The 12,665-nt window shown below is 39.4% G+C and overlaps 1 protein-coding gene across 2 annotated transcripts; it reads right to left on the bottom strand.

The window, feature by feature from the left end:
- Positions 1-1,414: 1,414 nt before the first annotated feature.
- On the bottom strand, positions 1,415-11,267 carry LOC131235038 (photosystem I subunit O). Of its 2 annotated transcripts, none has more exons than XM_058232128.1 (4): positions 11,106-11,267; positions 2,458-2,530; positions 2,193-2,372; positions 1,415-1,628 (listed from the first exon to the last, which is right to left on the bottom strand). In XM_058232128.1, the coding sequence occupies exons 1-4, from the start codon at positions 11,188-11,190 to the stop codon at positions 1,538-1,540; spliced, it is 429 nt and encodes a 142-aa protein (XP_058088111.1). In that variant the 5' UTR covers positions 11,191-11,267; the 3' UTR covers positions 1,415-1,537. The 2 variants fall into 2 exon arrangements, with proteins under 2 accessions (XP_058088111.1, XP_058088110.1); XM_058232127.1 differs by lacking the exons at positions 1,415-1,628; positions 2,193-2,372; positions 2,458-2,530 and adding exons at positions 6,243-6,453; positions 7,013-7,192; positions 7,278-7,350 and having other exon boundaries at positions 11,106-11,266.
- Positions 11,268-12,665: the final 1,398 nt, after the last annotated feature.

Here is a 12,665-nt window from a genome sequence, read left to right as displayed (position 1 = left end):
TCTCTCTCTTTTTTTTTTTTGGTTAACTTCCCCGCAATCAGAAACTTATAAACAGAGGCCACCAATTACAAGTTTGTATGCATGCATCTTCTGTTGGTGTTTTTCAAAATAAAGTAAATGGTTTTTTGAAGGTTTGGATTGTGTGTTCAAATTCAAAAGTTTCTTTTTAAGAAAATCAAAGTAATTCTAGGGTCTTACTTGGCATGGGCGCCTGAGGCCAACTTTATGTTTACATTTCGTATTGTTTGGAGTGTTGCTTTCATCTTAAAATTGAAATTCCACCTATTCTTTATTTAGAAAGGTTAGCTTATTGTATCTTGAAAGTAGATTTATTATAATCTTTAAGACAATTTCATGTTTCTGCCTCTTGTGAAAGTAGAGCCTAATCTCTAAGGTTAGGCTTGAAACATACATGATGGGGCTAAAATCAAAGGCTTGATTATTAAGCCTACTTCCCAAGTAATAATGGGGTTGGAGCTCAGTCTGACCCTAACATGGCACGTTGCATTCCTTAAGAGTTCTTACATAAAAAAGTAATGGTCTCTTGCGAGCAAGCAAAGGGTTTGAGGCTTCGGGTGGGCTCTTCCGTGGTGTGGTTCTAAAATCCACTCTTAACTTTCAAGTGCATAACCCATATTAGCCCTACAGGGTCAAAAACCAGGTGAATGTGTGATTCAAGTGAGACCACTTCAAGGGAATTAAGCAGTTGAGAAGGGGATGAAACCCTTGTTTGTACATGATCCGCAGTCTACTCCAACTATTTAGATTTCACATCAAAAGTTAAACCTGGGGCTCAAAAATAGACCCATCTGTGATTCAAGTGGGCAGCACTACGGGAAACAATTTCACAATATTATTTGAAAAAAAAAAGTATTTATAATTCCAAAACTGAGTGGCTCAACTTGAAAACTGGTCGAGTCAATTTGACTCGATGAGATTCCAAGCTGAATCTATCGTAAACTGGCTTTCGAGCATCACTGGTAGAGACTCGACAAGACTCATTGAGTTGGCTTGTAAACTCTATCAACTTGACACGACTCAACACAATTCAACCGAGTCACTCACCCAAATGCAAACATTGAGCCGGATTTTTTTATATTTTATTTTTCATATCTATTTAATAATTTATGTTTAATTATTGATATGTCGAGTCCAATAAAGACTCGGTCGAGACATCGAGTTTACCCAACCTAGTTGGACATCAAGTCTAGTCAATTTTTCGAGCTCTTACTATGATATTAGTTATTGAAAAGCTATGGACATCAACATCATGTGTCAAGCTAAACACAAAGAATGTGATTATCGTGTACATCTTAAGGACGGCCCATCAAGCGAATGGAATCGATGAGTGTGGGCATCGATGATGAAATTGAATGGACGGTCAGGATCATTTCCCATGAAGAACTTTTGCCCGTGCCCAATAAAAGATTAATAAACAACAACTTGAAACACTTTTAAGTAGTAGTGTCATTACACAACGAGAAAGAGTTACACAAGAGAAATACAGGTACTATACATACACATGTAGAGAGAAATCTCAAAAATACCCTTCAGTCCTTCCCTTGAAACCAATCTGCCCGAATGTAAGGCAGAGGAACAGCCCCAGATGCCATGTGACCAGCCATAGCCTAATTTAACAACAACAATAATAATAAGTGTAAGAAAATAAGAAGAATGCTAAAAATGGATTAATCTGGACTGTCCACATAATCGGCCCTATTTTGGATTGTCCACTGTCCAAAAATTGCTCTGATCAGAAGGTTCTAACGATCCAATTAGTGGGTCTGTTGGCCAGTTCTTGATCATATGATGGTATCATTTCAGAGAGCATTATTGGGCCATGGACAATCCAATGGGGGCCCACTTGGTGGATTGTTCGTTTCATGGGCCATGTGATCATACACAGACTAATACCCAAAAATTAGAAAAAAATAAATAAAACAGTTTACAAAATAAGAAAGAAGACTAAAATGGGATCAATTAATCTAGACTGTCCACATAATCAGACATTTCCAATTGTCCCCTGTCCGAAAATCGCACTCATTGGAATTTTGTAACAATCCAATCTCTTGGCTGGCTGTTGTTCATATGATGAACCATGGGAAATCATAAATCATTGCACCACATGGAGATCTGTATTGTGGACCATTCACTTTGATTAAGTGATCAATTTCGATCGATCTTGTACTCACCAAAAATCAGACGTGAGAGCTGGGCCGGTGGGCCAGTGAGCAAGCTCATTTCCAATGCTTTGGAAGAAGAGGCCTGTCAAACTGTTACCGTTGATCACCGGTATGCTTGATGGGGCGATCCAACCAATCAGGCCAAACCCGATCACATTAAAGTCTCTGCGTAGCCAATCTCTCTCGAAGCTAATAACAATGGAAATATAAGTATAATTTAGGAACATAAATGAATTTGATTAACTGAGATAAGCACGGTTTTGTTGATAATTACCAGGTAAACCTTCCACCTGAGGCTAGGGCTTGTTTCAGAGGGTTTCTTGCAGCTACTGGAGATTTTATAAAGCCTGAGATTTCATGGAAAGATAAGTGTATTAGAGCATGCTTTCAAGAAAAACTTTGATACTCGGCAGGGTGTGATAGATGATACACAGTCACTTAGAAATTAATCAGAAGGCATATAAGTTAAATTAAACTACCCAATTAGATCAAAATCTTTCATTAATTTGCACCACCCACATAATATCCTTACTTATTAGATAGCTTTACTTCAGATGATCAGTTATGATGACATTGGAGCATTGGATTGGAGGGGTGTGCCGTGGATAGCATATGTTTACCTTCTTCAGATGATCATTGCCATTCAAATAAGTGCATACAAACATAATCAATTTTGCATGACCTTCATTGTATGGATGAGATCAATCATGGTTGCTTAGGAAAGTGGGCCTGATCCCTGGGCTGGATCAAAGGAGGAGGATTGATGTTAGTCAATGTTCTAAATAGTGGTTTTAGAGTGGGACCCACCTGTAACCAGATGAGCCGTCTATCTTGTTTAGTGACTCATTTTATTCCTACACAAACCCTATATAATATGGCCTAGTCAATCAATTCGTACGCCGGATGTTCGTCGTTAAACTTTTGCCAGACCCATTCAATCACAAGACTTACTGTTTTGAAATTTGTAATAGAATTTGATAGAATGTGGGGGCAGAGATCGAGGCCACTCATCAAGTGGGGGTATATTATGACCATGCTCTCTATAGAGATTTCCAGGAAATCTTAATAAATACATAGTATCTATTCATATTCATCTAAATACCTATCTATAATATCTATGTACATGTACATATATAAGTTTGATAGATTGTGCGTGCTAGAGGCCATTCATCAAGTGGGGTATATGACGACCATGCCTCATTAGAGATCTCTAAGAGATCTTGTGTGTGTCTATACACACACACACACACACACACACACACACACACACGGAAATGCTTACCAGCGAACCAGTTCGTACGGACTACATACGAACTTTTTTGAGAACTCATCATATTTGATGAGTCTCGAAAATCTGAACGGCCCACATGAAGCAGAAACTCATGAAACCTCCTGGTATGAAATTTTACTTTGATCCAAAACTTTGGTAGGCCATGGAAAATGCAAACAGTTTCTTCCCTTGATTTGAATTTCTCTTTGCTATGGCCCACCAGAATCTTAGATGGGTGAAAGTTCACCCCTTAAGGTTTCATGGGATTCCGCATCTTATGGACCGTTCGGATTCAACACCCATGACACATGTGCAAAGGTACGCACGTGCGTAGGTGTGTAGGTGAGCATGCCTCTCTCTCTCTCTCTCTCTCTCTCTCTCTCTCTCTCTCTCTATATATATATATATATATATAGATATTGAAATATTTGGTTGAATTAAATAAATTAATTGAAATCGAAAACCAAAAGGAAAATAAAATTTGAGATAGAAGAATTATAGAGTTGAGTTGAGGCGTGACATGAGTCACTAAGCTTGAAATCAAATTTGCTCCCTTTGAACAGCGTCCCAAGTACAACAGGTTTCCAAAGCAATCGACCTCGAGGATACAACGATTATAACTCGGTCCGAGTGGTGCACTCACTGTATGTGTGCTCAAACTACTTGTAGTTTAACCCGAAAATGCTGAGTTAACAACCAAAATTCGTAAGCCAGAAAATAGAGAGAGTTTTCACAAGAGTAGAAATGATTTTTGTTGTTTTGAAAACGGAATGGAAGTCCTTATATAGATTCTAAAGTGGTGCATTAAGCATCATTTCGAAAGGGTTTGGTCCGTTTGATTTAAACCCAATAAGTGTGACCAACCGATCAATCACATTTCTCTGATTTAAAATGAAAAGGCGTAAGTGCGAGTATACTCTCACATAAATAAAGTCTCGTGAGTACCCATACACATACACATACACCCGCGTGAGTACACCCGCACTCGCACCTTGACCTGACCCTTCCCATCCTGTCCCGTCGTACATACGCACACGGGCTTGGCTCGGCTTGACGCGCATGTGTAGTCATTGACATACATTAGAGCTATTGACATAGCCCTCCCATGGGACCAAATTCACATGTCCCCTCAATGAGGTTCAAACCCCAAAGTAAAAAATTTATCTTATTTACAAAAAATTTTCTTGGGCAAATCTGATGTTAGACTAAACCCACAACTCAAATGTAACAAAAATTTCGAATTTGGAAGTAAATTGAAATATTTGAAATTCCATTTTTTATTTTTTATTTTGAAAGATGTGGTGGAACGTTGTATTTTGTGTCAAATTTTATATTAAAAATGGAATTTCAAATATTTCGGTTTCCCTCCAAATTTGAAAATTCTGTTACTTTTGATTTGTGGGTTTAGTCACACATCAAATTTTTCTAAGAAAATTTGTGTATATAAGATATGTCTTTTTCCTTGGGGCTCGAGCCCATTTTTAGGGGCATTTGAATTTGGTCTTGTGGAGAATTATGCTAATAGCTCTAATGTATGCTATTGACCACGCGCGCGCACGTGTTGAGTGGAGCTGCGCTGCTCCGCGCCGAGTCCGTGCTCACGTGTGAGACAGGACGGGGTGGGATGAGCAGGGCCGGGCCAGGGTGCGGGTGCGAGTGTAATTGTGTGGGTGTGTGTAAGGGTACTCGCGAGACTTTATTTATGTGAGAGTGTATTCGCACTTTCGCTTTTTCGTTATAAACCAGAGAGGTGTGACCGATCAGTTGGTCGCATCTGTTGGGTTTAAATATAATAAAACAAACCCATTAGAAAGGATGCTTAATACACCACTTTGAAGTCCATATAAAGTCTTCCATTCCATTTTCAAAATAACGAAAATTCTTTTTACTCTTGTGAAAACTCTACCTGTTTTCTGGTTTACGAGTTTTGGTTGTTGAGTTCATCTTTGAGTTAACTCAATGCTTTTGGAGTAAACCGTAAGTGGTTCAAGCTCGCGCACAATGAGTACACCGTTAGGACCGGGTTATATTCATTGTATCCTAGATGTCTATTAATCTGAAAACCTGTTTCACTTGAGATGCTGTCCAAGGGAAGCAAGTTTGATTTCAAGCTCAGTGTGTGTGTGTGTGTGTGTGTATAGGTAAGTTTGATAGATAGAATGTGGGGGGTAGAAATTCACGCCATGCATCAAGTGGGGTACATTGCAACTATGCCCTGCAGATATCTATAAGAAATCTTAATAGAAACACATGAATCCACCGATATCTATTTAAATACTTATATGTGGTCGAGTCAATTTGACTCGATGAGATTCCAAGCTGAATCTATCATAAACTGGCTTTTGAGCATCACTGGTAGAAACTCGACAAGACTTATTGAGTTGGCTCGTAAACTCTATCAACTTGACACGACTCAACACAATTCAACCGAGTCACTCACCCAAATGCAAACATTGAGCGGGATTTTTTTATTTTTTATTTTTCATATCTATTTAATAATTTATATTTAATTATTGATATGTCGAGTCCAATAAAGACTCGGTCGAGACATCGAGTTTACCCAACCTAGTTGGACATCAAGTCTAGTCATTTTTTCGAGCTCTTACTATGATATTAGTTATTGAAAAGCTATGGACATCAACATTATGTGTCAAGCTAAATACAAAGAATGTGATTATCGTGTACATCTTAAGGACGGCCCATCAAGCGAATGGAATCGATGAGTGTGAGCATCGATGATGAAATTGAATGGACGGTCAGGATCATTTCCCATGAAGAACTTTTGCCCATGCCCAATAAAAGATTAATAAACAACAACTTGAAACACTTTTAAGTAGTGTCATTACACAACAAGAAAGAGTTACACAAGAGAAATACAGGTACTATACACACACATATAGAGAGAAATCTCAAAAATACCCTTCAGTCCTTCCCTTGAAACCAATCTGCCCGAATGTAAGGCAGAGGAACAGCCCCAGATGCCATGTGACCAGCCATAGCCTAATTTAACAATAATAATAATAAGTGTAAGAAAATAAGAAGAATGCTAAAAATGGATTAATCTGGACTGTCCACATAATCCGCCCTATTTTGGATTGTCCACTGTCCAAAAATTGCTCTGATCAGAAGGTTCTAACGATCCAATTAGTGGGTCTGTTGGCCAGTTCTTGATCATATGATGGTATCATTTCAGAGAGCATTATTGGGCCATGGACAATCCAATGGCGGCCCACTTGGTGGATTGTCCATTTCATGGGCCATGTGATCATACATAGACTAATACCCAAAAGTTAGAAAAACAAAAATAAAACAGTTTACAAAATAAGAAAGAAGACTAAAAATGGATCAATCTAGACTGTCCACATAATCAGAAATTTCCAACTGTCCCCTGTCCGAAAATCGCACTCATTGGAATTTTGTAACCATCCAATCTCTTGGCTGGCTCTTGTTCATATGATGAACCATGGGCAATCATACATATCATTGCACCACATGGAGATCTGTATTGTGGACCATTCACTTTGATTAAGTGATCAATTTCGATCGATCTTGTACTCACCAAAAATCAGACGTGAGAGCTGGGCCGGTGGGCCAGTGAGCAAGCTCATTTCCAATGCTTTGGAAGAAGAGGCCTGTCAAACTGTTACCGTTGATCACCGGTATGCTTGATGGGGCGATCCAACCAATCAGGCCAAACCCGATCACATTAAAGTCTCTGCGTAGCCAATCTCTCTCGAAGCTAATAACAATGGAAATATAAGTATAATTTAGGACCATAAATGAATTTGATTAACTGAGATAATTACGGTTTTGTTGATAATTACCAGGTAAACCTTCCACCTGAGGCTAGGGCTTGTTTTAGAGGGTTTCTTGCAGCTACTGGAGATTTTATAAAGCCTGGGATTTCATGGAAAGATAAGTGTATTAGAGCATGCTTTCAAGAAAAACTTTGATACTCGGCAGGGTGTGATAGATGATACACAGTCACTTATAAATTAATCAGAAGGCATATAAGTTAAATTAAACTACCCAATTAGATCAAAATCTTTCATTAATTTGCACCACCCACAAAATATCCTTACTTATTAGATAGCTTTACTTCAGATGATCAGTTATGATGACATTGGAGCATTGGATTGGAGGGGTGTGCCGTGGATAGCATATGTTTACCTTCTTCAGATGATCATTGCCATTCAAATAAGTGCATACAAACATAATCAATTTTGCATGACCTTCATTGTATGGATGAGATCAATCATGGTTGCTTAGGAAAGTGGGCCTGATCCCTGGGCTGGATCAAAGGAGGAGGATTGATGTTAGTCAATGTTCTAAATAGTGGTTTTAGAGTGGGACCCACCTGTAACCAGATGAGCCGTCTATCTTGTTTAGTGACTCATTTTATTCCTACACAAACCCTATAAAATATGGCCTAGTCAATCAATTCGTACGCCGGATGTGCGTCGTTAAACTTTTGCCAGACCCATACAATCACAAGACTTACTGTTTTGAAATTTGTAATAGAATTTGATAGAATGTGGGGGCCAGAGATCGAGGCCACTCATCAAGTGGGGGTATATTATGACCATGCTCTCTATAGAGATTTCCAGGAAATCTTAATAAATACATAGTATCTATTCATATTCATCTAAATACCTATCTATAATATCTATGTACATGTACATATATAAGTTTGATAGATTGTGCGTGCTAGAGGCCATTCATCAAGTGGGGTATATGACGACCATGCCTCATTAGAGATCTCTAAGAGATCTTGTGTGTGTCTATACACACACACACACACACACACACACACACACGGAAATGCTTACCAGCGAACCAGTTCGTACGGACTACATACGAACTTTTTTGAGAACTCATCATATTTGATGAGTCTCGAAAATCTGAACGGCCCACATGAAGCAGAAACTCATGAAACCTCCTGGTATGAAATTTTACTTTGATCCAAAACTTTGGTGGGCCATGGAAAATGCAAACAGTTTCTTCCCTTGATTTGAATTTCTCTTTGCTATGGCCCACCAGAATCTTAGATGGGTGAAAATTCACCCCTTAAGGTTTCATGGGATTCCGCATCTTATGGACCGTTCAGATTCAACACCCATGACACATGTGCAAAGGTGCGCACGTGCGTAGGTGTGTAGGTGAGCATGCCTCTCTCTCTCTCTCTCTCTCTCTCTCTCTCTCTCTCTCTATATATATATATATATATATATATATATATATATATATATTGAAATATTTGGTTGAATTAAATAAATTATTTGAAATCGAAAACCAAAAGGAAAATAAAATTTGAGATAGAAGAATTATAGAGTTGAGTTGAGGCGTGACATGAGTCACTAAGCTTGAAATCAAATTTGCTCCCTTTGAACAGCGTCCCAAGTACAACAGGTTTCCAAAGCAATCGACCTCGAGGGTACAACGATTATAACTCGGTCCGAGTGGTGCACTCACTGTATGTGTGCTCAAACCACTTGTAGTTTAACCCGAAAATGCTGAGTTAACAACCAAAATTCGTAAGCCAGAAAATAGAGAGAGTTTTCACAAGAGTAGAAATGATTTTTGTTGTTTTGAAAATGGAATGGAAGTCCTTATATAGATTCTAAAGTGGTGCATTAAGCATCATTTCGAAAGGGTTTGGTCCGTTTGATTTAAACCCAATAAGTGTGACCAACCGATCAATCACATTTCTCTGATTTAAAATGAAAAGGCGTAAGTGCGAGTATACTCTCACATAAATAAAGTCTCGTGAGTACCCATACACATACACATACACCCGCGTGAGTACACCCGCACTCGCACCTTGACCCGACCCGTCCCATCCTGTCCCGTCGTACATACGCACACGGGCTCGGCTCAGCTTAACGCGCGTGTGTAGTCATTGACATACATTAGAGCTATTGACATAGCCCTCCCACGGGACCAAATTCACATGTCCCATCAATGAGGTTCAAACCCCAAAGTAAAAAATTTATCTTATTTACAAAAAATTTTCTTAGGCAAATCTGATGTTAGACTAAACCCACAACTCAAACGTAACAAAAATTTTGAATTTGGAAGTAAATTGAAATATTTGAAATTCCATTTTTTATTTTTTATTTTGAAAGATGTGGTGGAACGTTGTATTTTGTGTCAAATTTTATATTAAAAATGGAATTTCAAATATTTCGGTTTCCCTCCGAATTTGAAAATTCTGTTACTTTTGATTTGTGGGTTTAGTCACACATCAAATTTTTCTAAGAAAATTTGTGTATATAAGATATGTCTTTTTCCTTGGGGCTCGAGCCCATTTTTAGGGGCATTTGAATTTGGTCTTGTGGAGAATTATGCTAATAGCTCTAATGTATGCTATTGACCACGCGCGCGCACGTGTTGAGTGGAGCTGCGCTGCTCCGCGCCGAGTCCGTGCTCACGTGTGAGACAGGACGGGGTGGGATGAGCAGGGCCGGGCCAGGGTGCGGGTGCGAGTGTAATTGTGTGGGTGTGTGTAAGGGTACTACCGAGACTTTATTTATGTGAGAGTATATTCGCACTTTCGCTTTTTCGTTATAAACCAGAGAGATGTGACCGATCAGTTGGTCGCATCTGTTGGGTTTAAATATAATAAAACAAACCCATTAGAAAGGATGCTTAATACACCACATTGAAGTCCATATAAAGTCTTCCATTCCATTTTCAAAATAACGAAAATTCTTTTTACTCTTGTGAAAACTCTACCTGTTTTCTGGTTTACGAGTTTTGGTTGTTGAGTTCATCTTTGAGTTAACTCAATGCTTTTGGAGTAAACCGTAAGTGGTTCAAGCTCGCGCACAATGAGTACACCGTTAGGACCGGGTTATATTCATTGTATCCTGGATGTCTATTAATCTGAAAACCTGTTTCACTTGAGATGCTGTCCAAGGGAAGCAAGTTTGATTTCAAGCTCAGTGTGTGTGTGTGTGTGTGTGTATATTGTAATGATATATATATATATATATATATATATATATATATATATATATATATATATATATATTATATAAGTTTGATAGATAGAATGTGGGGGGTAGAAATTCACGCCATGCATCAAGTGGGGTACATTGCAACTATGCCCTGCAGATATCTATAAGAAATCTTAATAGAAACACATGAATCCACCGATATCTATTTAAATACTTATATGTTGTATCTACAGTTGTTGTACATGTATAATAGCATATACATGTCCTATACTCTTAACAACATCGACCACAAAATCCATTAGTCCACTGATCAGGCAGGCTAAGAACCTAATACGATCCAATTTAGACCCAACAGGTTTCATCCAAGCACAATACGACCGTGGTGGTCCGTACTAGACCGTATTGGTGGGGAACGATGCCATACCCAATACACTGATTTTAAACCTTGTCTGAGATTATGGGCTACCCAAATGAATGGCCCAAAGCTCTCACACCTATACCATTTTATGCGATGATCAGGCCCGGCGTGGGACCCACATTCATAAAGGTGAGATAGTTGGATAGGTGTACCAAATTACAAAAATTAAAATCCAAGGGTTAGGGGTAATATGGGAAGAGTAGCAGTGAATTGCAATATTATAGTGTAATGGATAGGTTCAAATTAGGGGAAAAGTGGTAATAATGTATACATACTGGATGTAAGACGTGGCTTCTGAGAGGGAGAAGATGCGAAGAGAGAGGAATTTCCTAAGCCTGCTACATTCGCCAAGCTTGCCATGGCTTCTCTTTGTTTTCTTTTTCTTTTTTCTTTCTCCTCTGCTCTCACACTCTCTGACTTCTGAATTCTTAGTCTTATTGTATGTGATGGAGATTTTGTATGGTGGATTGTATGGATGGAGTTTTGGAGGTGGACTAATGGGATTTTGACACGTGAAGATATGTGGATAAGCCATCCTCTCTTTTTATTATTATGAATATATATATTTTTTTACTTGTGCAATCTCGTGGACTAGAATTTCCTACAACCGTGCAACAAAAAGCTACGTGGGCCCACCTTGATGTGTGTGTGGCATCTGTTCCGTTCATCGTTTGTGCCAGCTCATTTTAGACGTGATTGGAAAATAAAGTGAGCCACACCATAGAGAGCTGCCCAACGTTGAAACATTCCTAAGCCCCACCGTGATGCGTGTGTGTGTGTGTGAGATTTCCACTACGTCCATCATTTGCACCAACCTATGTTAGGATTTGATCCTGCGAATTGGGCCGATCCAAAGTTCAGGTGGGCCACATGGCTGGGACGGTGGGGATTGGGATGTCCACCATTGAAACTTTTCTATTCCATCCAACCCGTTCCAAAGGTGGTTCCTACGAGGATGAGGGAAAACCCCATTATCAGCAGGTTTCAGAACTTAGGTGAGTCCGAGAAGTTCCCAATGGGAAGGGTCCCCATCCCTTCTTTTGCTTATGGTATGGTCCACTTGAGTTTTTGATCAGCTTTAATTTTGGGCTAACATCCTAAGAGGATTTGGTGCAAATGGACGGTGTGATGTCACATACATATCCTGGCGGGCCCCACGAATCCTTTTATTGCACAGACCTGGACAACTGTTGTCAGGATTCGCACCATAATTTAGTGAGCTGAGGCTCCTCATCGGGTGTACATTGAGTCGAACCAAGTCGAGCTGGCCTCAACTCGACTTGGCTCGGCCATTGGATGACCTCAGCTCGAATTCAGCTTGGCCACTAGATGACCCCAGCTCGAACTTGGCTTGGCTCTGTTCTTGAGCCTGACTGGCCAGCTCGGCTTGGTTTGGTTAGCAACTCGGGCTAATTCGAGCTAAGATCAAACTGAGTTCACCATTGCAGCATTTTCACGAATACTTGAACCACACTTTCAAAATCTCATTGTATTTGAGACAACAGCAATGGTTTTACAAGTATTTTATCAAACATCTTCTAACCAATATAAAAATCAAGAAAAAAAGGGTGTTGATCTCATATACATACCTTCCTTGCCACCAGCCATACTTATATGAGGCATTTCATCAAACACTTGGTGAGCAACATCAATATCAAAGTAACTGAGTCACCGAACTGGTTCGATCTGAGTTCCATTCGAGCTGGGTTTGATCCAAGTCGAGTTGAGCTAGGGCTAGCTCGAACTCATTTTCGCACTAAAAAATTCAGCTCGACTCGGCTCGAACTTAGCTTCGAACCGAGTCGAATCGAGCTTTTTCGAGTCGAGTCGAGCGA

The sequence above is a fragment of the Magnolia sinica genome, chromosome 19, assembly GCF_029962835.1.
Source record: "Magnolia sinica isolate HGM2019 chromosome 19, MsV1, whole genome shotgun sequence".
NCBI lineage: Eukaryota > Viridiplantae > Streptophyta > Magnoliopsida > Magnoliales > Magnoliaceae > Magnolia > Magnolia sinica.
The sequence above is the reverse complement of the archived record's forward strand: the minus strand, read 5'-3'. Positions and strand labels throughout refer to the sequence as shown.

Coding starts and splice junctions, on each gene's coding strand:
- LOC131235038 (XM_058232128.1), bottom strand. CDS start 11,190: ATGGCAAGCTTGGCGAATGTAGCAGGCTTAGGAAATTCCTCTCTCTTC. Junction 2,373..2,457: donor TCAGGTGGAAGGTTTACCTG/GTAATTATCAAC, acceptor CATTGTTATTAG/CTTCGAGAGAGATTGGCTAC. Junction 1,629..2,192: donor GCTCTCACGTCTGATTTTTG/GTGAGTACAAGA, acceptor TTGTTAAATTAG/GCTATGGCTGGTCACATGGC.